General features: G+C 43.6%; 1 protein-coding gene across 7 annotated transcripts in view; it reads left to right on the plus strand.

Annotated features, from left to right (window-relative positions):
• Positions 1-26,503, plus strand: part of GOLGA4 (golgin A4) — a 126,134-nt gene that overhangs the window by 22,993 nt on the left and 76,638 nt on the right. For 4 of the 7 annotated variants that reach the window (XR_016232945.1, XM_051858947.3, XM_051858948.3 and 1 more), the window contains exons 3-6: positions 6,036-6,134; positions 11,803-11,868; positions 21,142-21,456; positions 24,226-24,273. Coding sequence is in view for 6 of the 7 variants with exons in the window: in XM_051858947.3 (XP_051714907.3) it covers positions 6,036-6,134; positions 11,803-11,868; positions 21,142-21,456; positions 24,226-24,273 (528 nt within the window). In the remaining variant the exon portion in view is untranslated. The remainder of the gene's footprint in view (positions 1-6,035; positions 6,135-11,802; positions 11,869-21,141; positions 21,457-24,225; positions 24,274-26,503) is intronic. The other 3 variants (XM_051858951.3, XM_089331340.1, XM_089331341.1) reach the window with 1 other exon arrangement.

Here is a 26,503-nt window from a genome sequence, read left to right on the forward strand (position 1 = left end):
GGATATCAATTTTCTTTTTTCTTTTTCTTATAGATCTATTTTAATTATTTGAGAGGCAGAGTTACGGGGGCGGGGGGGTCTTTTATCTGCTGGTTCACTCCCCAAATGCCTGCAGTGGCTGGGGCTGGGCCAGGCTGAAGTCAGGAACTTCATCTGGGTCTCCCACGTGAGTGTAGGCCACCAGCAGGGATCTGTCTTGGAAGTGGAACAGTCAGGTTGTGAACTGGTGCTCATATAGGATGCTGGCATCACAGGTGGCAGCTTAACCCACTGTACCACAATGCTGGCCCCTGCTGTAGACAATTTTATTCTTGTATCTTCTGCAGGGTATATTATAGAGCTACTTTTAAAAAGTGTACAGAATTGGGAATAAGAATGAGATCAGTTTAGTTGACACAAAATTGTAAGTGTTGCTAATAGCCATTGTATATAAGAGTGTCTGGGAAGATAGAAACAGGGCTACTTGTTTTCAAGACAGAGGGATTTATAGGTAAACCTCTTATTTCCTGTCCCTGCCCATCATTATATGTGAGAGATGGTTGTCAAACTTTGTTGCCTGTGAGTAGAAAAGAAATCCGAACATAAGTAAAAATAGTTTCTTCAGGACTTTCAAGGAAGCTTTTCACTGGACAAAAAACTGCTGGTTATTAGCAATAATCAGTCACAGTGGCATGCCACCTACCATGCTAAATCTTTATGTGAAGACTTTTGGTCAGATCATGCCATGATTTACCCTTGAGGTACCCTCATTGTTTAAAAAAAAATGCAGAAGGAGTAAATCAGACTTTAAAGAAATTGAGAGATATCTGGGTTCACGAAGGAAGTGAGTGTCTTCTTGGGCCGAGAGAGACTGAAGCCCTGGGTCTAGAGGGCTTACTGCTGGGGCAAAAGCAACCATCTTCAACTGGATATTAGTTTACTATAGTACTGAACTAAATGCATAGGGCATACCTCAGTTCATTGCATGTAGCGGGCACCTTAGAGCAGGCTTTAGGACTTAATTTCCTTTTTTGTTTTTTTAAGATTTATTTATTTGAAAGTCAATTTCCTTTTTTTTAAAAAAAATTATTGATTTATTTGTATAAATCTATTTTGTAAAGATTATTTATTTATTTGAAAGGCAGAGTGTTACAGAGAGACAGATGCAGAGAGAAAGAGAGAAATCTTCCATCCTTTGGTTCATTCCCCAAATGGCTACAATGGCCGGAGCTGTGCCCATCCAAAGCCAGGAGCCAGGAGCTTCTTCAGGGCCTCCCATGTGGGTGCAGGGGCCCAAGGACTTGGGCCATCTTCAGTTTTCCCAGGCCATAGCAGAGAGCTAGAATGGAAGTAGAGCAGCTGGGTCTCGAACTGGCACCCATATGAGATGCCAGAACAATAGGTGGCGGCTTTACCCGCTATGCCACAGCACTGGCCCCTATTTTTTTATTTGAGAGTCATAGTCATAGTCACAGTCACAGTCAGAGAGAGAAGAGCCAGAGAGAGAGAGAGATCTTCCATCTGCTGGGCCATCCTCTGCTGCTTTTCCCAAGCCATTAGTAGGGAGCAGGATCAGAAGTGGAGCAGCCACGACATGAACTGGCACCCATATGGGATGATGGCATTGCAGGCGGCAGCTTCACCTGCTGTGCCACAGCACTGGCCCCTAATTTTCTTTTTGAATTCTGGTTGAGAAGGATGAAAAGATTCTAGGGAGTTGGATTTTGTGTTACAAGTCAGAGGCTAACGGGGGCTCTTAAACCATGGCAAAAAGAGGTTGAGAAAAGCTCTTGCTAACTGCTGCCCAGCACTCTGTGGCCTGTGATGGGTAACTGCTGTCATTAGGGAGGCCTCATTGTCTTAGTGGTGGAGTTTATGGCAAGAATAGGAAACTCAAACTGGGTTGTGGGAATCAGATTGGCTGGGTAGGAGGGATGGTTGCAGAAATGAGAAAGGTAGTATTTTTCTCAAAACGAGCCTGTAAATGAAAATTCTAAAATGCTAAGAAGGCAGCCAATAAAAACAAGAATTGAGATATAAATGTATCCTAGATGAAATTAAAATTATAGACCAGTCTTGAAAAGACTTTAAAACAAAAATTTTTTTATAACACAAATAAATAAGAACTTTATTAAAAGAACAGAAATTTGGGGCCAGTGTAGTAGCATAATGGGTTAAGCTGCTGCCCGTGACTCTGGCATCCCATGTGGTTTCCTGTTCAAGACCCGGCTGCTCCACTTCTGATCCAGCTTCCTGTTGATGCGCCTGGGAGATCAGCAGCAGATGATCCAAGTGCTTGGGCGCCTGCACCCACGTGGGAGACCCAGAGGAGGCTCCAGGCTTTGTCCTGGTTCAGCCCCAGCTGTTGTGGCCATTCAGCAGGTGGAAGTTCTCTGTCTGTCTCTCCCTCTTTCTCTGTAACTCTGCATTATAAAGAAATCTTTAAAAAAAATTGTGGGGAAAACAAGCCAAAACAAAGCTATAATAGATGTGAAAAAGAACTAAATAGAAATTTTAGAGATGAAGAAAAAAATCTTGCTACAAACATGTCGATCACAGTGAAACTCAGACTGGTGCTAGGAGTGGGAAGATGAGGGAGTTCAGAAAGAATGTTGAGTAGTCTGCCAGTAGCAGACACACACGGAGAGGGGCACCTACGCGAGTCAGGGACAAGCAGAAGAGATTGAAGGCCTTCCACACATACCTGCTGCTTATTCTTTAAATCATAAATATTTGCAAGACAGAGAGTGCTGCTGGACTCCACTATTTGAGTCATTGCCTGCGGCCTCCCCGTGTGCACACTGGAGGTACGTGACGTCACCAGCAGACCCGGGGTGGAATCTGAGTACTGTGATACAGAATGTGGGCTTCTCCACCCGTGGCCTCACTGCTGGGCCAAACACTCATCCCGGATGATCTTCATGAATGGTCGACTTTGGCTTCAGAGGAGAACACAGAAGATGGGAAGTAAATTTGTAGAAGATTTGGATTAGAATTTGAACAGAGTTTGAGAGAGACTGAGTTTGAGAAGCGGTATTTGTGAGACTTTCCCAAGTATTTGAAGCAAATGAGAACAGGTGAGAAGAAAGCCCCTTAGGCTTTGAGGTTGCTGTCAGTGGGAGCCAGTTTTGATGCACTTGAGTTTTTGTAGGGGTGGGGCCTTTGTGTCAGTTTCGTTTGGCAGCATCTTTTAAAATGGTGGTCAACATTTCTGTATGCTGGGCATCAATTTTTTGTTTTTTTCATAAAATTTTAAACATACTCTTTGCTGTAAATTTTTGAGTTATTTACATGGGTGGATTAGAGTGACTTCATTTAAGAAATTAAATTTGGCCGGCACCGTGGCTCACTTGGCTAATCCTCCGCCTGCGGCACCGGCACCCTGGGTTCTAGTCCCTGTTGGGGTGCCGGGTACTAGTCCCGGTTGCACCTCTTCCAGTCCAGCTCTCTGCTGTGGCCTGAGAGGGCAGTGGAGGATGGCCCAAGTGCTTGGGCCCTGCACCCCATGGGAGACCAGGAGGAAGCACCTGGCTTCTGGCTTCGGATCAGCACAGCGCCGGCCGTAGTGGCCATGTGGGGAGTGAACCAACAGAAGGAAGACCTTTCTCTCTGTCTCTCTCTCACTGTCTATAACTCTCTGTCTCTCTCTCTCTCTCTCACTGTCTAACTCTGCCTGTCAAAAAAATAGAAAAAATAGAAAAAGAAATTAACTTTGGAAACCTAAGAAGAGTGAATTTGTGTATTCTTTAAACTACATTTAGCATTCATTCCAAGAATGATCTTTCTGAGTTTGCCCAAGAATCAGAATTTCCTGGAGAGTAGAAACTTGGAGGCGATGATTACACTGCTATTCCTAACATTTAAAATTTAGTATACAATCAGTTCTCAAACCCTACCTAAGGAGTTTCAGTTATTACATGTCAAGGCAAAAAACATTTCTCCTGTCTGTAATTATGATGCTGTGTAATACAGGCCCAGATGGAGAGTTAGTGAAGGTTCTAGTTAGTATCCATATAATACTGAGATTAAAAAGTCTCTGATTTTTTTTTAAATATTTATTTATTTATTTGAAAGGCAGAGTTACAGAGAGGCAGAGGCAGAGAGAAGGAGAGTCTTCCATCTGCTGGTGTACTCCCCATATGGACACAATGGCTGGTGCTAGGCCAACCTGAAGCCAGGAACCAGGAGCTTCTTCCAGTTCTCCTATGTGGGTGCAGAGGCTCAAGGACTTGGGCCATCTTCTACTGCTTTCCCAGGACACAGCAGAGAGCTGGATAGGAAGTGGAGCAGCCGGGACTCGAACCAGCACCCATATAGGATGGTGGCACTGTAGGCGGTGGGCTTTACCTGCTGTGTCATAGCGCCAGCCCCCAAGTCTCTGATCTTAAGCATTTTTAGATATTTATTGTTAGATATACGTTCTTTATCAGGTTACATATTACCTGCTAAGCTAATATTTCAAAGGGTTTGGTTTTAAGGTTTTTATTTTGAAGTTATTATAGATTCAAACAAAATTCTAAAAAACTTTTGGGAGTGGAGGAAGCCCTATGTGGAAGGCCACCACAAAACCCACTGAACACTGGGATAAGGGAAAGGGTTTATTAACGGGGAAGCCTGACAGGCTGGAGGGGGAGGGCGAAAGAGACCCTGGACTGGGAAACAGATCTTTTGTAGACTCGCAGGGGCGAGAGAATGGAACAGTGCATCCTGTTAGAGTGGGTTTGGGGCTGCCGCTTATGGTTGAGCCATCTGATCACCTGACTCCCAGTAAGCCCGGTGGAGTCCTGGAGAGGCCAGGGTGGCGTCCAGGGGCTCGAGATGGCACTTCCGGTAAGACGACGACATTTCACTGACACTGTGTACCTTTGCTTAGTTTCCCCAGCAGTGCCGTTGTGTGTGACCATAGAATACTACCACACAGGGTCCTTGACGTCCGCACGGCTGGTTCTGATTTCACCACTTCTACATGTGTTTATAGTGTGTGTGTGTGTGTGTGTGTGTAGTTCCATGCAGTTTTATCGTTTGAAGACCTGTAACTTCCACTTTCAAAAAGTCCATTTTAATTATAATTTCTTGTATGTCTAACCCATGGTGTTAGTATTTGATGTGTAATGTACAGTTTCTAAAAGAAAACTGAAGCACAAAAGAGATTTTGTCGAAAGGATTAGTGTAATAGAATTTGTCTTTAAAACTTACTGTAAATATCCATTTCAAAAGTTTCTTCTCTTTGTATTTTGCAGAAAAATAATTTTGTATGTAAGTTCAAATAAATGATTATTTGAAGTTTTTTTGTATTTTACCCTCCCTGTGTGCATTCTCATGCTATCTTTTTGAATGACTCAATATTTATAAATATTAAGGCTTTGTGTTCTTTTCTAATATGCAGCTTTTAAAAATCTATTCTTTACTGAGGTCTGGTTGATGTGTGAAACGCTGTACATTCTTAATGAGTACAGCTCCTTGAGTTGGGGGATAAATCCGTAACCCCATGAAGACATCACTGCCATGCAGGCTCTGGACACTCATCACCTCCCAGAGTTCCTCCCACTCTATAAGAGTATAATAGTAGAATAATATGCTAGTATACTAGTATAATAGTATTCTTATTTTATTTGTGGCAAGAACACTTAAGCTCTGTCTTTCTAGAAATTGTAAGATATTTGTTATGTTAGCTATAGAAACTATGCTGTGTAGAACATGTCTAGAACTTAGTCATTTTGCATATCTGAAACTTTGTGCCTTGTGTATTGTTTTCATTGGTGTGAGTTTTTAAAAGAAATTGCCAGAGACACTGTGCTTGCGATGCTGTTGGGTATATGCGCCCTGTGCTGCTAAGCACAGAGCATGGTTTGTAAGTTGGCCTCTGAGACCCTAAACTGATCAGCTTATCTCCATTCCTGACTGTTGCCAGCAGCGTACTGTTCTGTGGCTGGGGTGGTGGTAGTGAGGGCCATTATGGTGTTACGCGTGCCGTGTGGTGAGAACATGCTGTTACGATTTGTTTTTCATCATTTGTTTTATTTTTGTACCTCTGCTTATTACTTTGAATGAGACAGCTACTAGCCGGGATGATAGCAGAGCCTGCTTTTCTCTCTGAATATACTATCTTTGCTTTGGATTCCTCCAAACAGCCTAAAACACAGAGTGACAGTGTGGTGAGTTCTCCACCGCTTTCTGCCTTCCCTTTGTGGGGAAGCAAAGTAATCTGGCAATTGTAGAAGCAAATCTCGTGTTGCTTGTCACTTACCGTCTCTTAAAGCATCCTTGGTGTCCTGTTGCTAACCCTCTAAGAAATGAGAGTGACTTGCTGAATTCTGATGGCTACTGCTTCCTGGTAGTTTTAACAAAAGCAGAATTACACTCACTAACGCACTGAAGACCACCTTCTGCTAAGTTTCCTCTTGAGTCTGCTCAGTAGCTGGAGAAAGGCGATCACTGCTAGAAATCTCTGTCGTGCTGTGTCAAGAATATTTTAAGCTGTGACTCAGGTTTTTAGGGAAAATTCATTGTTATGTAAATCTAGTTAAGTAGGTGGTTCTACAAAAACAAACAATTGCATCTTATTTTGCAGTTACTAGTTTTGTGTGTATTAAACATCTGTATAGAAATAATTGTCTCATTCCTTTTCAACTGACCGAATTCACACAATTTTGAGTCTTGTATATAATTTCATTTTGGGAAAGTGGACCTTTTGTTATAGAGTATCTGGTGAGTTCATAATTTAGCAAATTGAACTTCAGAGAGATTGGCCCAGTAAGGATGTAGCTTTTGGTTTTAGACTGGGTGCTGACTGAACTGGGATTTAGGTTTTTCTAAACAGTGGGAAAACATTTCTGTATCTAAACCATGTAGCCAGAAAAGACTCGGCTGGGTATGGCCATGGTAATTTTAAATTACGTTCTAAACTTGATTTTAGAGGAAAAAAAGCTTCTCAGGGCAAGAAATGTTAGTTTTCTAGTGATGCCAAAACAGGGATCTCTTCTTGGCTCTGGCTATGGGCAAAGCCACACTATTTCAAAACTGATTTGAGAAAGTTGGAAATTCCAGTCAAAATTCTCCAATGTACTTTAACAACGTAAAATGATATTTACAACTCGTGTAGTAGTGATAAAACTGTTCCAAAAGAGAACAGCTTCTCCTATGCCCACTGCCATAGGTACATAAATGTAATTTATATTGAGTACCTGTTCTATTAATGTAAAAGTTGAGACTTTAGAACTATTAAAAATAATTTCAGAAGACTAAAAATTGCCTCTAAATTCTTTTAAAATTTTGAATTATTTAGATAAAAACTTCATCTCCCCGTGGGACAAAGGAAAACTGTAGTGTAACTTCTATCAGAAAAAAAATTTTAGTGATGATCTAATTCCATAATGAATTCATCAGGTAGTGCGTTTTCCTTAATTTAGTTATTTTATTTATTATTATTTTTTAAAGATTTATTTTTTATTTGAAAGAGTTATACAGAGAGAGAAGAGGAGGCAGAGAGAGAGAGAGAGGTCTTCATCCACTTGGTGCACTCCCCAGCTGGCCACAGTGGCTGGAGCTGCGCCGATCCAAAGCCAGGAGCCAGGAACTTCTGGGTCTCCCATGCAGGTGCAGGGGGCCAAGGGCTTGGGCCATCTTCCACTGCTTTCCTAGGCCACAGCAGAGAGCGGGATGGGAAGTGGGCCAGCCGGGACTTGAACCGGCTTCCATATGGGATGCCAGCACTGCAGGTGGCCACTTTACGTGCTATGCCACAGCACCAGCCCCTAATTCAGTTTTTTTTTTTTTTTTTAAACGGAATTACTCTTTACCCCAAATTCGAAAACCTGGTGTTCCTTAGTGCTTAGCAATCAATAAAACAGTTGGAAGATGGAAAAGAATGTAATTGAAGACAACCCAGGCAAGGAGTTCATGTGTGTCCTAAGTTAAATACGCCATCAGAGTGTGTTTTCACATTTTGGAAGGGTTTTCCTGTTATCTGAGAATTTTCTCCAGTAGAAAGCATTGGTGACTGGAGTGTTGGTGTCTGTTGAGTTACTTCTTCAGACTTCTCTCTGGGAGAAAGCCTTTGGAAGTCTTATTGTAAAAGAAGTGACTGTGGAGGATTAAACAAGCATTCATTGAGCTAAATGTTAGGCCCTGGGGACTGATGTGAAATGTGGGGTCTGTCCTGGAAGATTCTAATTGAGATGGAGGCCTGCGTCGGTGTCCACTTGTGCTCCAGAGGATGAAGGCTCTGTAGGAGATCCAGGCAGAAGGAAGGAGTGTGTTAGCCCTCCATCCATGCAAGCCACGGAAGCTCACAGAGGGATTTCTGCAGGTGAAAAGATGAATAGGAGTTACTGGTAGTGACAAAATCTCTCTTTGCTTCTGGAGATTGCTAGTTTGGATTTAGAGAGTGAATTAGGCCAACACTTTTTTTGTTTGTTTTTGTAAAGCTGTCCTGCCTTTATTTAAATCAGGGGTGGGGAATGCCCGGCCCACAGGCCACATAAGGCCATGAAATCATGTGGGAATCCCTGCCATTGCAACTGCTGGCAGGACTCAGAATTCAGTAAATCTGTAGCAGGCTAATTTTTAAGCTGATTATTTTGTATGGCCTGTGAATGATGCCTGAATATCCAAGTGACCCTTGGCAGAAGATCCCCCACCCCTGATTTGGACATAAAGCGTAGTACATAGGTTGAAATACATTTGCAGAGAGGGGGCGTTTTCAAATGTTGTACTGTGTATCTGGTAGGATGATACTTCAGATGATGGTGGAGTGGCTTTCTGTATGGACCACAGTCATGTGTTGAGTCATTTACCTAAAACCTTCTTGCCACTCTTCTTCCTAATCCAAATATCTTAGGAAGCCCTTCATCTCCTTTTTCCATTATTTAAGTGTTTTTTTTTTTTTTTCTTTTTGACAGGCAGAGTAAGACAGTGAGAGAGAGAGACAGAGAGAGAGTTATAGACAGAGAGAGAGACAGAGAGAAAGGTCTTCCTTCCATTGATTCACCCCCCAAATGGCTGCTACGGCCAGCATGCTGCGAAGCCAGGAGCCAGGTGCTTCCTCCCAGTCTCCCACACGGGTGCAGGGCCCAAGCACTTGGGCCATCCTCCACTGCCTTCCCGGGCCACAGCAGAGAGCTGGCCTGGAAGAGAGTAACTGGGACTAGAACCCGGGGTGCCGGCGCCAGAGGCAGAGGATTAGCTTAGTGAGCCGCAGTGCCGGCAAGTGTTACTTTTCTAATACACTGACTGGCCAAGAGAATCGTTGACCTATGTAAAATATATTTTGTATTTTATAGTGTTTAGTGCAGTATATTTTTAGGGTTAAAGAGTATTTGTTTTGATGCTATACAAATATGAGTGATATTCCTTGTGCACAACTTAGAATTCTTCAAATGGTAGAGAACAGGAAGATAAAAGTTAATTCCTATGTTCTCCCAAGCTCTCTTTCTGCATATCTTTCAGGAAACTCTTAGACTGATAAAATTTCATTAATTTTTATCTTAGAGGTAAAAGAAGGTTCCTGTTTTTTTTTATTATTTTTTTTTTATCAAGGAAAAATTCAAACATATTGCAAGAATGGAAGTAGGAGTGGAAGTGGTACAAGAATCTACCCTTCCCCTTCATTGCCCCATGTCAGCAGTCATTCACGGGCCTGTTGTGTCTGTTATTGCCCCATTCCTGTATTTCCTGATCATGCTCCTAGTACCTTTCCCACACATGCAGCTCAACCCCTTTGTATCTGAAGCAAATTTCAGAAATCCTGTTCCATTTCTAAGTATTTCAGTAAATGTTTTAAAAAGATATACAAAGTTAATATCAAAATATATATCACATCTAAAAATTAATAATTTCTAACTAGTCAGTACTCAGAAATTTAGAGAACACTTTTGCCAAGCTCAGTGCCATCTCCTTTGATATATATATATATTTTTTCTTATGATTTCATTTATTTATTTGAAAGTTAGAGTTACACAGAGAGAGGAGAGGCAGAGAGAGAGAGAGAGGTCATCCATCTGATGGTTCACTCCCCAATTGGCTGCAACAGCCAGAGCTGCACCAATCCGAAGCCAGGAGCTAGGAGCTTCTTCTGGGTCTTCCACGCGGGTGCAGGGGCCCAAGGACTTGGGCCATCTTCTACTGCTTTCTCAGGTCATAGTAGAGAGCTGGATGGGAAGTAGAGCAGCCAGGTCTTGAACCAGTGCCCATATGGGATGCCAGCACTTCAGGCCAGCACGTTAACCCTCTGTGCCACAGCGCCGGCCCCCTCCTTTGATATTTAAGGCTAGGTTGGGCGAGGTATTGCACTGGTTCTTGGTTAGACAAAGGTATGGAGAAATGCACTAGTTAAGTACCAAGTTGCTGAAAAATAGTGGCGAATACTATATTTGGTGAGATGCTTTTTTTTAAGATATGGAGGTTATTTTATTATGAGCTATTTCTTTAGCTCTAATTGAAGTTAGATACTTAGTATATTATGAATGCAATAAAGAATTTTGACTATCATAGAATATCATTTACTACCATGAACTCTAAGCTAATATGATATAATCAGTAGAATGTTGCTTATTCTGGGTATTTGTCTTATCAACTGAACAAAACAAAAACACCCATGTGGGAGAAGAAGTTTTACATTATAAGTTTTTCTGATATTGTCACAACAATTTCATTTAGATTGCTGCCTTCAAATGAGACATTTCCATTTCTTTTTTTTTTTTAAAGATTTATTTATTTAATTGAAAGAGTTATACAGAGAGAAGGAGAGGCAGAGAGAGATTTTCCATCTGCTGGTTCACTCCCCAACTGGCTGCAATGGCTGGAGCTGCACTGATCCAAAGCCAGGAGCCAGGAGTTTCTTCTGGGTCTCCCACTTGGGTGCAGGGGCCCAAGGACTTGGGCCATCTTTCACTGCTTTCCCGGGCTATAGCAGAGAGCTGGATCAGAAGTGGAGCAGTTGGGATTCGAATGGGCGCCCACATGGGCTAGCAGGTGGCGGCTTTACCCACTACATCACAGCGCTGGCCCAGGCATTTCCATTTCTTGTTGTCATTGCTTAGCCAAATAATTTTAATTTGAATGTTTTTTTTTTTAAAGATTTATTTATTTATTTTTCTTGAAAGAGTTACACAGAAAGAGAAGGAGAGGTAGAGGTAGAGGTAGAGGTAGAGGTAGAGAGAGAGAGAGAGGTCTTCCATCCGATGGTTCACTCCCCAGACGACCGTAATGGCCGGAGCTGCACTGATCCGAAGCCAGGAGCCAGGAGCCTCCTCCAGGTCTCCCATGTGGGTGCAGGGGCCCAAGGACTTGGGCCATCTTCTACTGCTATCCAAGGCCATAGCAGAGAGTTGGATCAGAAGAGGAGCAGCTGGGACTAGAACCGGCGCCCATATGGGATGCTGGTGCTTCAGGCCAGGGCATTAACCCACTGCTCCACAGCGCCAGCCCCAATTTGAATGTTATTTTATTGTAGGAAATATTTGGCATTACTTCTTTTTGTAGATAATCTTTTATTTAAATAAATTTTGCTAATTGAGTTCCTGGCATTGATTTTTGTCATGGGGAAAAAATTGGAGCTAGAATGATAAGAGGTTTGTGATTAGCTGGAAATAATTTTTTTTACATACTAATCTTTGCTATTTGGTTCCATATATTACAGCAAAATGAGTTTCCTAAAATACTTACCACACTAGCTTTGCCTTGCATGAAAATATTAATAAATGAACAATTACTAATTTTGTTTACTAGATAAATGTGTCCAATAGGTCTTGGTACTTGGACTTTGTTTTGTAGGACTTCAGTTTTCTAATCCTTTTCTTTATGCTGTTTCTCTTGTTTCCTTAGAATGTATCTGCCTGTGCCGTGAAATCTCCTGACAATGTTAATGGAAGTGAGCCAACCATTCATCAGGTCTGTTATTAATTGTTTTAGAAAATAAGTCATTTGAGGTTATTGGTCAATCTGTTGTTATCAGCATTTGAATCTGTTGAGACAGTGATAATATTAAAAATTTGAAATTTAATGTATTACAAATGCAAGTTTGTTTCTCGTTTCTTGGGAAAAGTTTAAAATGAAAGTGATATTCACTTATTTCTTATTTTAAAAAATGAGGGAAGTGGGCTGGCGCCGCGGCTCACTAGGCTAATCCTCCGCCTGTGGCGCCGGTACACTGGGTTCTAGTCCTGGTCGGGGCGCCGGATTCTGCCCCAGTCGCTCCTCTTCCAGTCCAGCTCTCTGCTGTGGCCCAGGAGGGCAGTGGAGGATGGCCCAAGTTCTTGGGCCCTGCACCCGCATGGGAGACCAGGAGAAACACTTGGCTCCTGGCTTCAGGTCGGTGCGGTGCGCCGGCTGCAGCGGCCATTGACGGGGGTGACCAACGGCAAAGGAAGACCTTTCTCTCTGTCTCTCTCTCACTGTCCACTCTGCCTGTCCAAAAAAAAAAAAAAAAAAAAAAAAAAAAAAAGAGGGAAGTGAAGTAAAAAACTTTTAAAAAGTGAAATCTGACTTTATAGTTGTAAGAAGTTATGGAGATAGCCATATTGAGAAACATGTTAAGAGTTACATCATCTGGAAGGAGAGTATGAAAGAAATGAGATTTCTCTTTAAAAACAATTCATTTATTTGATAGAAGGAGAGAGAACTCCTGTCTGCTGTGGTCCCCAGATGCATACTGGGCTGGACTAAAGATTGGAGCTGGGACCTTAATGCAGGTGTGTGTGGGTGGCAGGAACCCAGTCACGTGAGCTCTCCCCACCGCCTGCCAGGGTCTGCATTTGCAGGCAGGTGGAGGCAGAGCGAGAGTAGGCATTGCAGCTGGTTACTCGGACAGGGGTGTGGGCGTCTCAAGTGCCAGGGCAAACCCCTGCAGCCAGAGGATTTTACAGCTCGAGACTACGGAGAGTGGGCCTCAAGTGACATTTGGACCAGTTTGGAAAAAGAAAGAAGAAAATCAGAATGATAGCCAGTGTCTTAGATAAGTGTATGTTTACTTTGGCTTTAGTGGTTGCTGTTACAAATGTTTCAGCTGTTCTCAGTGGTCTCGCTAATGTAGAGCAGTAACGTTTCTAGTTTTATGAATTCAGGGGAAGAATCTTCACAATTTGATTTATGAGATAAATGATTTGTGGATTAAATTGTGTAGACCAGCCACTGTTAAGTCCTGTCTAGCAGACGATAAACAATAGCGTCTGGAACTCAGTGGATGGAAGAGGGACGTGTGAGCTGAGGTCCTTAGGGCGTTCAGCTGGAGCTGCTCAGGTTCCGGGAAGAGCCCGAGTCTCTGGGCGTTGATTCGGGTCTACGCAGCCTCTCTGGTCCCAAGTCCTCTGCATCATGTTGTGTAATAGCAGTAAGGCAGGGGTGAATGTTGAGAAGCCAAGTCCAAGTTGTACAGTACTGGCCGTATCCAGTCATCTTTAAAGAATATTACTTAAAATGTGGAACTTCTTTATAGAATAGTGCAAAATGGTTAAATACAGACATGAACGCAAAAGCTAGAGTGGATGATAGCCAGCTTTGCAGCAAATTCAAGGTAGTTTTACTGAAAGAATGACTGTGGATGATATTCAGGAAGTAAGCCCACTGAAAAGCCTGTACTTTCTTAAAATAAATTGAAGTTATTTTCTTAAAAATAGTATTTCCCAGATGTTTAGTACGCATCAGGCATTGTGTTAAGCATTTTACATTTAGCATATTATTCTCATAAAAAAGAGATGCCCTCGCTCAGGGTCTGTTTACTTTTATTTTAAACGAAGTTTCGATGAGTCGGTTGTTGGGTTGAGCAGATTGGGAACTGTGTGTATACATGAAGGGTCTGCAGTGCTTCCTGTGGTGGGGCGTGCTGACAGCAGCAAGTCATCGTCGCTTATGCTGAGGTCGGAGGTCAAATAAAAAGCAAGCCCAGGAGTTCATAAAACACAGCAGCCTCTGGACCCCTCCTTAATTTGGGCACAGACTATATGTAATAATCAGTAGACTTGGAACACAATATAATAATGATAGCAGGAGTGTTGTTTTTAGTTTATTTGAAAGGCAGAGTCACAGAGAGAGGGAGAGAGAGAGCCCGGCTGCAGGAGTGAGAGCGCGAGTGTCCGGCCGCGGGTGTACTCCCTAAATAGCCGCAGCAGCGAGGGCTGGGTCCGGCTGAGGCAGGAGCCTGGAACTCCTCTGGATTTCCCACGTGGGCAGCAGGGGCCCTCCTGGGCCATCCTCTGCTTTTCCAGGCGCATTAGCAAAGAGCTGGATTGGAAGTGCAGCAGCTGGGGACCAAACAGGCGCTCATGTGGGATGCCGGCATCGCAAGAGAAGGCTTAACCTGCAGCGCCACAATGCTGGCCCCAGGAGTGTTGTTAACAAAGGTATACTCACTTCTTGATTTAAGGAGGAGAAAGGTAGATGCATATTTCGTAACAATTTCTATTAAAATAGTTGACTTTTAGTGTGGCGTCTAATGCAGTTCACAACATTGAGCTAATCAAAATCATTCATTCAGTTCCTCTGCACAAGAGTGTAGGTGACTGGAATTTTACCCGCAGCCATGCTCCACACGCACTGTTTCGGTCAGAAGTGCTTTCTCAGCTGCCTTCGCTTGTGTAGGCACACTCTGACCTTTCACAGTGACACAGCTGCGCAGTGATGCATTCCCTGAACACAGCACATCCTTTTCGTCAAGTAACCCCTGATTCTGTGGAAGATAACTAGTATATGCTATCATGTGACAGAGAAGATCATATTTTGTTATCTGATAAGCTGTGAAGTGTATATATATAGGAGCTCAGGAAGCATCAGGGATTTAGTATTACCCTCTATGTGTCTATGAGAAGTCAGCCATGAATCTTAAATGCTAAGTCCAAGTTTGGTTATTGGCAGCACTGTGGGATTGTCATTGTCAGACAAGAACACAAACATTTTGTCTATCTGTTAAGTCTTTGCCATGCATCACCTTAATTTGAATTTATATGCTGTTAAAACAAAATGAGGGGACCGGTGCTGTGGCACAGTAGGTTAATCCTCCCCCTATGGTGCTGGCATCCCATATGGGCACGGGTTCTAGTCCCGGCTGCTCCATTTCTGATCCAGCTCTCTGCTGTGGCCTGGGAAAGCAGTAGAAGATGGCCCAAGTCCTTGGGCCCCTGCACCTGTGCAGGAAACCCGGAGGAAGCTCCTGGCTTCTGGCTTTGGATTGGCTCCGCTCTGTCTGTTGCGGCTAATTGGAGAGTGAACCAGCGAATGGAAGACCTTTCTCTCACTTCCTTTCACTGTCTGTAACTCTACCTCTCAAATAAATAAATAAATAAAATCTTAAAAAAAAAATGAGAAATGAATTTCATTAGGGTGAATAAAGCAGAATATAGGGATTTAAATGGCCCATCTCCTTTGCTGTTTTTCTCTTTTGTTAATTATGGGGATAAACATTTGCTTTAAAAATCACTTACAATTTTTAATATAATAGAAATTATGGCAGTATTTGATCTAATTTTGCCTTTTTTGTTTGAATGTTGGCTCCATTGTTTTCTAACCCTAAGGTCCTCACATCTCCATGCACTGTCAACAGGTGTAACTTTCTGGCCATTAGTCCAGACAGCTAAGCAGTTGTCATTTCTGACCTCTCTTTCTCTCATCTTTTTTTTTTTTTTTTTTTTTTAATTTATTTATTTGAGAGGCAGAGTTACAGAGAGAGGGACAGAGAGAGGTCTTCCCGCTGGTTCACTCCCCGGATGGTTGCAATGGCTGGAGCTGGGCTGATCCGGAGCCAGGAGCCAGGAGTTTTTTCCGGGTCTCCCACGTGGTTGCAGGGGGGCCCAAGAGCTTGGGCCATCTTCCATTAGCAGGGAGCTGGATCAGAAGTGGAGCAGCCAGGACTTGAACTGGCACACATATGGGATGTTGGTGTCACAGGCAGAGGCTTAACCTGCTATGCCACAGCGCTGGCCCCAGTTTGTTATGTAATTTCAAAACATAGAAGTTTAAGAGCTTGATAGTGAGCACTTATATACCTCCACCCAGACTTACTATTGATGCTTTATCATACAGCTCTCCATCTGTCCATTCCTCTGTCCTTCAATGCATTTTTTATGCATTTCAAAGTGCAACAGTCTGTTTCCCCTAATGTTTCAGCCTGAATGTCATTAACTTGAGATCAATATTTGTATTTTCTTTTTTTAGGTACAATTAATATACAATGAAATTTTTAAAACTCAAGTGTACACTGACTGTGTTTTAACAAATCTGTAAGCCAGACCCTCTGGCATCCATGTAGGTTATTGAATATTATCAGTACCCTGGAAAGTTCTTTTAAGGTTCTTCCCCCTTGGCGGAACCACTGTTATAATTGTTTCCACCATACCACAGATCAGTTTTGCTTGCTGTAGAACTTGATATCAGTGGCCTCGTATGCATGGATTTCGGGTTGTTTTTGGCAGCAGAGTAAATGTATTTTTTAATTTAAAGGGAGAGAGAGAGAGAGTGAGCTGGCGTGCACATGAGCACTCCCCTCTGCATCTGCCTGCTCGCTCTGCAAATACCCATGTGGCCTTGGGGCTGGCTCTGACAGGAGCTGGGAGTGGGTAGCACAATCCAGCTTTCCCATTTACTCAAGCCAGCACTGCTGCTTTCCAGGATCCACACTAGCAGGGAGCTGGGGATCTAACCCAGATCCTCCAGTGTGGTTTGCAGGCATCTTAGGCACCACGCCGAACTCCTGCCCTGTGAACTTATCCTTTAGTTCCTTTTCCCACCAAGTTAGGAGTACCCTTGGAGCATGTACCCTCTGTGGAAGGCGTCTTCACTCAGCATGCTTTTGTCCTTTCATGCATGTTGTGGCGATCAGACATTCGCTTTTCATTTCTTAGTAGTAGTCCTTGCAGCTCGCTCTCCTGTTCTTAGGTGCTTGGGTTATTTCCAGCTGGTGGCTATTATGAGGAAAACCACTAACCACACTTTTGTGCATGTGTTTTCCTTTCTTCCTGAATGCTGTTAATATTAGTTTTTGATGATTTCCAAAATAGCATATATTGCATGTAATAAAACTGTGTTTTGATATATTGCATGTATAGAAGATGTGTTTTGATACAAATTATTCTGCCCAAGCATTGGATCTTTTAATGTATCCCACTCGATCATTGTTATCATATTGCCAGGCTCAGGTTCAGCTGAACAGATATATACTAAGTGCCTAGCTTGTGGAAAGCACTTTGGCAAGGTTGCAGGGACAGAGAGTATGGATCCCGTTCTGAAAGAGTGTAAAGTGTGGTGTGAGGGTATGTGTCCGCAGACACAACGGTAAGAGAACTTAACTGGTGCTTTCACATAGGAGACACAGTTGTGAGCATTGAAATGTTCTCACTCATTACTCTTCACAGCAGTCCTGCACAGGTAGTGCCGTTGTTATTCCCATTTTACAGATGAGGACACTGGGACACAGAGGTGTGAAGTGGTAAAGCTGGCATGAAAATCAGGGAGTTTGGCTAATTGTCTGAGTTCTTAACCACAGTGCTGTGTTTTTGCCATTATTCTGGGGCATAAACAACTAAGTTACATTGGCATGTGTCTTTTTTTTTATTTAAAAAATTTATTTGAAAGGCAGAGTTACAGAGGGAAAGGAAGAGACAGAGAGAAGAGGTCTTCCATCCACTGATTCACTCCCCAAATGGCCGCAACAGCCAGAGCTGGGCCGATCCAAAGCCAGGAGCTTCTTCCAGGTCTCCTGCTTGGGTGCAGGGGCCCAAGTACTTGGGCCATCCTCTGCTGTTTTCCCAGGCCATTAGCAGGGAGCTGAATTGGAAGTGGAGCAGTGGGGATTCAAACCAGCACCCATATGGGATGCTGGCATCTAAGGCGACAGTTTTACCCGCTACACCACGGCACTGGCCCCATAAATACCAGAGTACAGGGAATGCTCTGGTAGTGGTCCTGGTAAAGTGCTTAGGCCGTAAGAATGGACACTTCTGATGGATGGGGTCTCACGTTTCCCGCAAGAACTGAGTTGTTAGCATTTCTGTTTTCAGGAGGAAGTGTGGGCACAGGTCTTGAGGCACATCACAGTGCTTTTGCTCAAGGCACAGCAAGTGTTTATTGCATGGAAGGATGGATTTACAGGAAATTGGATCTTGGGAGCTTAATGTTAAATGAGAGTCCATGTGATGTGTTTGAGAATTGCAATCAGAAAGTCATTCTTGGTAGGACCGCTGTTGTAGCTAATTGTGCTGGGGTGCCTCCTGAGCACCGGCATCCCATACAAGAGGGCTGGTTTGAGTCCTGGCTGCTCTGCTTCTGATCCAGCTCCCTGCTAACACACCTAGGAAAGCAGTGGCCTACGTCACTGGGCCCCTGCCATCTGCAGGGTTCCAGGCTCTTGGCTTTGGCCTGGACCAGCCCTGGTTGTTGCGGCCATGTGGGGAGTGAACCAGCAGATGGGAGAGCTCCTTCTTCCTCTCCTCTATATCACTGTGCTTTTCAATTAAATAATAAATTTTTTTTGAAAATAAAAGGAAAAAAAATCAGTCCTGGTGACAGTGTGGCAGGAGCAGGTTGGTAAGAGATTTGCGGCCAGAGTCAGAGGGCCACTGCAGATTTGCTGATGAAGGGTAACTGACACAGAGAAGTGCATGGGGACAGTGGGAAGTGGGGAGACAAAGCAGTTAAGCGGGTAGACAAAGCAGTTAAGCGGGTGTGTGTATTTGCTTTTACTGTGCATTTCCACCTTCCTAACCTCCATCACTTTTTAACAAAAGGAGTGAGAGAAGGTCTTGAGTGCCAGAAACTGACAACAGTGGGTGCCAGTGGGAGTTTAGTTCTTCATGTCTCAGAAGGCCTCCAGATAGCCAGGTGGACAGAAAGACCCACTGTCTCCCCTTAGCTTCTTGTCCCGGTCTCCCCTAACCTGGCCCATCCTTATTACTTGCCTTCCACTCTTACAAATACGTATGGCTTTCCAGATACTGCATCTCCATTCTAGGCAGGGGGAAAGGCTGAAGACAGGGACAAAAGGCAGATCTGTTTTCTCAGTAAATCAGTAATCGTCCCACAGGATTCCATCCTGAAGGTTTTCCCATTTAATATGTATTATTGGACAAACTTGGTCATATGGCCTACTTCTAGGTGAGAGAGTCTGGGGAAAGTGCATTTAAAAATAATTGAAGTCTAATAAAATATCATAATGCACATATATTTGCACATAAAAGTATAATACATTCATATGTAATTTTCTGGATTTTCACAAACCAAAGACACCTTTATATCCAGCACCAAGACTTAAAATCAGAACTTACTAACCCCCCAGAAGCCCTTGTGTTCCCTTCCGGATCCTCCCCTCCATCCCCAGGGTAACCAGTATTTGACTTCTAACACTGTTGTTTAATTTTGCCTGTTTTTGAATTTTATGTAAGTGGAATCAAAAGTGGGTTTATTTCCTCAGTACTCTGTGAGATGTATCTGTCTTGTTTCTTGTGGTTGGCTATGAATCATTCGTTCTCATTGCCTTCATTCTGGTAATGAATATAGTATGATTTTTTTTTCTTTTCAATTCATACTACTATAAAGTAATTTTAAGTTTTGAGTTTGAGGCTATTTTTTATAGTGCTATTTGGAACGTCCTAGTCTGTATCTTACTAAACATCTTTACACATTTCTGATAGTGTACCCTTAATGACTGAAATTGGTGGCTCAAGCTATCTATTTTAGATTTAAATACTGACAAACAGTTCTTCAGAATAGCTGGCTGTACATCTTTGTCAACACTTTGTATTTTCCCATTCTGATGAGTGTGGGGTTGTATCTCATTGTGGCTTTAGTTTGTGTTTGAGAAGGTAAATATTGTTACTGGGGCGAGTGGTTGCTCTGAGCAAGAACAGGGTGTGGTGGCAAGGAGGAGGGCAAGATTAGATTCTACCTGTAGGTAATACTGAGTGTTGACCTCAAGCCATGTATTTATTATTCTTCTCAACTACCCTATGAGATGTGTGCTGTCTGTTATCTCCATTTAATAGGTGGAGACAGGCACAGAATGGTTAAGTGACTTGCCCAAAGTGCCTGTCCATAAAGTGGGGGAGATACAGCCTGTGCTCCTGGCTCCTAAGCTGGAAGGTTCTGCTGTGTGCTGTGATGACATTCTTATTTACAAGTTTGTCTTTTATTTGATTCAGCATCTTTTTTAGTCTCTTTGTCTAATAACAATAATTGTTTGTCACATTGTAAACATTTTGTAAGGCATTCAGTCCTTGGGGCAGCCAGGTGAAGTGGATGGTGCTGTATCATCATTTTTGTCATTTGCATGTACAGAGCAGGAAACAGGACTAAGAGGTTAAGGAAGTTGGTCAGGGTCATGCAGAGCGCCGTGACGATGCCTGGATTTGAACGTAAGCAGCCCCTCTCGGCAGCCTGCAGACTGAATCACTACACTTAAAAATGAGACTCCCAAACATACGAGATGTGACAGCTAAGTTCATCAGCATCTGAGAACCCCGGACTTTTACACTGTGTGTTGACTTCTGGCTGACCTAAAATACCAGCTGTTTCTAGCATTCTTTGAACTTGCTTCGCCGGTTTGTCCTAGGGCATTTTTACAAGAATATTGTCTGCTGTGAACTAAAAAGTGCATTTTTCGTGGGTCAGGAGTGGCTGAAAATGGAATATCAGTAAAATGTTCTTAAATTGTTTTAACATACGAGTCCTTCCTTCCACTTAAAACCTTCCTCTTCCTCCAGTATGGAGATAAAACTTGTTTATTTTCTTAAAAAAATCAAAGTACTGAAAAATATAAAAATGAGAAGAAAAAGCTATCCCAAATCCTACTCCTCAGAGACCCTGTGTTCACTTAGGGCATTTGTCCTTCATGGTTTGCTTCCAAAGGCCTTGTGCAAACATATGCATACATTGAGAAGTATGTATTCTAAGTCACACAGGAGCTCACAGGATAGTTGATGACCCTCACAACATACCTGTGAGGTCACCTGGGACGATGACTGACAGACCTGGGACCCGCACCACAGTCTCCGATTCCTGGTCCAGTCCTTTTTCAGAAATAGCCAGCTGCCTTCTGTTTTTCATAAACCAGTGTAGTATATAAAATGTCGTGAATATAGACTGCATTTCCTAGTGCTTTTCTGGCTCCTTGCTGGTGGTAGAGGATAATGGAAACACACACATGTATTTTAACCCACGTGTTCTGCTGGGATTTGGTTGCAGGCAGGTGATGCACAGACTTTCGCACAGAAGCTCCAGCTCCGGGTGCCTTCCATGGAGTCTTTGTTTCGAAGTCCCATAAAGGAGTCTCTATTCCGATCTTCTTCCAAGGAGTCTTTGGTACGCACATCTTCCAGGGAGTCCCTGAATCGACTTGACTTGGACTGTTCCACTGCCACCTTTGATCCGCCCTCTGATATGGAGAGTGAGGCCGAAGACTCGCTGGGGAGTTCAGACGGTCTCAACAAAGAACAGTTGATTCAGCGCTTGCGAAGAATGGAGCGAAGCCTGAGTAGCTACAGAGGAAAGTACTCCGAGGTACGGGCCTGGCCCTTTTGTTCCCAGTAGATAGAACGATAAGCAGATCAGAGTGGGAGGTCACTAATCAACAGAATCTTCCTCCTTGTTCTCTTCATTTACTTTACTATATTGCTTTTACAACCCTGTGCATCTTTAGCTCAACTGGGCTCCCCAGACACTCTGGTTGTGATGGTAGGTAGTCTGTGGCGAGGTCTTAGTGCAGATCTTCAGTGCTACAGAGGCCCTGCAGCAGGTCCATACCCTTCTGAGACTCCCGTTCCCTGTCCCTTTCTCTTCCACCCTCCTCTTCCAGGTCACTTGACACCCAGTATAGAGCTCATCCGCCTTCCTCCTCACATACCCTCCCTTGTTCAGATTTAAGTACCACGGCTCCAAAATCTGCCAACCAGATTCCCATTTTGATGGACTCCAGTTGTATTTTAGGTGTCTGTTGATCTTCAGATTTGGTTCTTTCTGATTGTGCCTTCATTTATGCTTTTGCCTTTTATGAATCTTCTTTTTTTTCATTTTAAAAATATTTATTGTGGGGCCAGCATTGTGACATAGTGGGTAAAGCCACTGCCAGTGATGTCAGCATCCCGTATGGGCACCTGTTTAAGTCCTGGCTGCTTTACTTCCGATCCAGCTCCCTGCTGATGGCCTGGGGAAAGTAGTGGAAGATGGCCCAAATATCTGGGCCCCTGAACCCAGAGACCTGAAGAAGCTCCTGGTTTCAATCTGGCTCTACCCTGGCCATTGCAGCTACCTGGGGAATGAACCAACAGATGAACACTCTTTCTCCTTCTCTCTGTAGCTCTGATTTCAAATAAATAAATAAGTTCTAAATTATTTTATTTGAGAGGCAGAAAGAAGGAGAGAAAGACAGACATCCACACCCCACCCATACACAAAGACCTTCCACCCACTGGTGTACTCCCTAAATACCCACATTCAGGGTAGGCTGAATTCAGGAGCCTGGAACTTCATCTGAGTCTTCCACATGGGTGGCAGGGCCCCAAGTACTTGACGCATCACCTGCTGCCTCCCACGGGGCATTGGCAGGAAGCTGCAGGTGGAGGTAGGCTGGGAAAGGAGCCCAGGATCTCAGATACAGGATATGGGCATCCCAGGCAGCATCTTCTCCACCACCAATGCCTGCCCCTTCTGTGAGGGTTTTCTGAGGGTGACAGTCCTTGTCCATCTCCGGGAGGAAGAGCTGCTGCTCCGTGTCTCTCTTTGGTCCTTCAGGAACATGGCTCTTTCCTTTCCAGCTGAATTGTGTCTCTTGCCCTCCCTCGATTCCTGTCCTGTCCTGTTGAAACCCTTCTTCCTCGGTGAGCCCTTCTGGAGGAAGTTGTCCCTGACTGTCTTAAAGGACGTGTACTGTTGGGATTTCAGGGTGTGTGAATAGCACAGTAGCCCCCGGATCCCAGGGGGCACTTGTGCAGTCAGGCAGCTTTTTCCTCTAAGAATGCTCGCTCGCTCTCGCTCTCGCTCTCTCTCTGTCTCTGTCTCTGTCTCTCTCTGTCTCGCTCTCTTTAATTTACACCACAGTTAATACTAGTCTAGAATCTTTTTGCTTGTTTATATTTATGTTACCTTCAGTAACTTATCCACAGCTTTTAAGTGTGAAGCTGAGGCAGCAGTATAATTAATATTGCTGTATGCCAGATACTGTGTATTTTATATTTGTAATTCCTTTGCTTTTGCACCATGCCCATGAAGTAGACAGTAGTTAGCTCTGTTTTGTAGAAAAGGGATTGGGAGACTCAAGGAGATGCAGTAATGTGTTTAAGGCCACACAGGTGGTAGTTGGCAGTGTTGATTGGCTTCTGGGTCTTTCTGGCTGTTTCAGCCATCCTGTGCTGCTTCAGGTACAACCAAGTAGCGTAGTAGGGACCAAAGCGCCCACAGCCCTTGTCTCCTCCTCCATAAGCAGACTTTTGTCTCTGTCTCCTTACGTCTGCTTCTGCCTCACCTTCCGTTGCTCCCTGCCTCTTGACTCAAGACGCGAGGGGGCGTTTGGGGGCACCCAGCGCACAGCCCTCAAAGGGGACTGGCAGGACGGAGAGCAGAGGTGTGCTTCCTCTAGAGCTGCCTGCAGCCTTCTCCTCAGAGACCACTCGGGCTTTCATGAAGCAGCCCCCGTGATCCACCGGAGCCACTCACTCCTGCAGATGTGCAGCGCTCTGCCGCTTAGGGGCTGATGGCGCGAGTGGGCGAGAACGTTGCATTTTGGTTGAGTACATCTTTGATGTTTGAATGATCACCTTGCCCGGCTCAGTTGTAAGCTTTCCCCCAGAGTTTTGCAGACGTAGTACAGGGCCTGTCACTGTAAGGGACTTCTAGGTATCAGTTATGAGGCAGCTGGGGAGCTTCTTGAAGTAGTCCTGGTCCCACCCTCCCTTCCCATTCTCACTCAGTTCTCGCCAGGAACCTGCTTTTCCACAGACTCCCAGGGGACGTCGCTGATGGAGTCTGACTAGTTTGACTAGCCTCCTGCCTCCAGGTTCGAATCCCCACCTGTGAAGTTAGGTTCTGAAGCTTAAAGAGAGATGTGTCTAGGGGGAGTCGTGCAGAGAGCTTGTGTCTTACAGTCAAGTCACGTTTTGTTTTTTAGAAAGAGGTGTTTCCTGTTGTGCATCTAATTAGGTTGAGTTGTTAATAAAAGGCCCTTCTCATTTATATGTCTTTTGACTGTCATAGAGATATGTTAGAATTATTTGAGAGTTTAGTATAATGCCACTTGTTTAAGAATAACTAACATTATTGATGACTTTATTTTAGCTTGTTACAGCTTATCAGACTCTTCAGAGAGAGAAGAAAAAGCTACAGGTAAGTGATGTATTTGCTTTATTGTTGAGTCATGCAATGTTACAGTCAGAGGATGTTACAGTAAGATATTTCTGACTGTCCCTTTTTAATAATTCTCCATATCATTACAATATATAACCCATTTTACTGTTTTGGGAGGTTTTGATGAAGAGAGTGAATGAGACATCCTTGAGATTTTACATTTGTTAGGGATGCACTTCAGTTTTAGGTCCCTACAGTGTTCAAGAGGTTTGGATTTAAATCACATTTGCCTCCTTCGAGTGTGTTCCCTCGTCTCTGTCTGCAGGTTGCTTTCTTGGGTTAGTAGTAAAGAGACACTGAGCTGTCTATGTTTCCCCCCCTGCTTTAAATTTCTGCAGGTGTCTCTGTTGCTTAGCATTTTATAAGATTCTAAAAACAAGCATCCTGTCTTCTAAAATCACCATTTTCTGAGGCTGTTACATGTGGGGATAAGAAGCTACTATTATAGCTTTTCTGGGCGACCCGCCTTTGGCCCCAGTCTGCCATCCTGCTTGTGGCCAGAAATATCCCACTGCACATCAGTGTTAAGGGGAAATATCTACTCCAGTTCAAATGGTGCTATCAGTTTGCTGTGTTTTTAAAATAAAATTTTTTTCAGATTTATTTATTTATTTGAAAGTCAGAGTTATGCAGAGAGAGGAGAGGCAGAGAGAGAGAGGTCCTCCATCTGATGGTTCACTCCCCAACTTGCTGCAATGGGTCGGAGCTGCACCGATCTGAAGCCAGAAGCCTCCTTGGGGTCTCCCACGCAGGTGCAGGGCCCAAGGACTTGGGCCATCTTCTACTGCTTTCCCAGGCCATAGCAGAGAGCTGGATCAGAAGTGGAGCGGCTGGCTCTCAAACTGGCACCCATATGGGATGCCGGCACTTCAGGCTAGGGCGTTAACCTGCTTCACCACAGCACTGGCCCAGTAAAATAAAAAATATTTTAAAAGTGATTTCAAATAGTTTAGCATTTGTATCTTAACGAAGCTAATTACCTAACTCAAAATTTTTAAAGTGGGCTTTGGTAAAATTAATTTGTTTCTCCTGGGATTTATTTAAAATAATTAATCTGCCATACCTTTTAACCACTAATAAATACAGCATTCAATTTCCATTCTTTTTTCTTGAATGTAATCAGTTCAGAATGGTTACAGCTATTCATTGCTAATTTAGTGTTCTAATTGTACACACTAAAGAATGAAAATTAGATTATTGCAATGGGGCTTGCACTGTGGTACAGCAGGTAAACGCCCTGGCCTGAAGCGCCGGCATCCCATATGGATGCCAGTTCAAGACCCAGCTGCTCCACTTCTTATCCAGCTCCCTGCTGATGGCCTGAGAAAGCAGTTTAAGATGGCCCAAGACCTTGGGCGCCTGCACCCACGTGGGAAACCTGGGAGAAGCTCCTGGCTCCTGGCTCCTGGCGCGTTCAGTGTTGCACAGTCTGAAACAGGTAGGGGCCACTTCCCGGCAGCTGGGCTCCAGGTCATGTGGTTGTAAAATTACTGCAAACTGCCTTTTTCAGCATTTATCTTCCTGTGTTTAAAACCTGTATTTGAAATTGAATAAATAAAACCTGTGCTCATGGCTTTAGGGAAAAAAAACCTTTGGTTTTAGTTTTATTCACATACAAGGGAACACAAATGCAATCCAGCCACATTCTCCTGACCATGCGCAAACATTGCCTACCTGAGTCCCTGCCTTTTTGTTGTCACTCCACACACACCAGGGAAGCTCCAGGTCACTCTGTTTCTTTCTTCGGTGTAGGAATATTGAACAAGAATGGATTTTTTTTTGTTTCCATAGATGGTAACTTTACAAGTTTATTTTCTTCCAAAAGTGGAAGGCATACTCCTCAAGAAAGAGTCATTTCATCTTTCAGTATTACTCTTTTAGCTTTTTGATTCTTATGTATGATTAATAATTTAGCCATCTATAGTGTCCCTCAACTCTTTGCTTTAATATAAATAAGAACTATTTATTTTTGAAAAAATATTTTTTTATGCATTTATTTATTTGAAAGGCAGAGTTAGAGAGAGAGAGTGATAGCTTCTGTTTGCTGGTTCATTCCCCAAATGGCTGCAGTGGCCAAGGCTGGACCAGGCTGCAGCCAGGCGCTTCTTCGACATCTTCCATGTCGGTAGCAGGGGCCCAGTCACTTGGGCCATCTTCTGTTGCTTTTCCCAGGCCATTGCCAGGAAGCTGGATTGAGAGTACAGCAGCC

Source organism: Oryctolagus cuniculus, chromosome 4 (assembly GCF_051225735.1).
Source record: "Oryctolagus cuniculus isolate XC-2025 breed Fujian yellow rabbit chromosome 4, ASM5122573v1, whole genome shotgun sequence".
NCBI lineage: Eukaryota > Metazoa > Chordata > Mammalia > Lagomorpha > Leporidae > Oryctolagus > Oryctolagus cuniculus.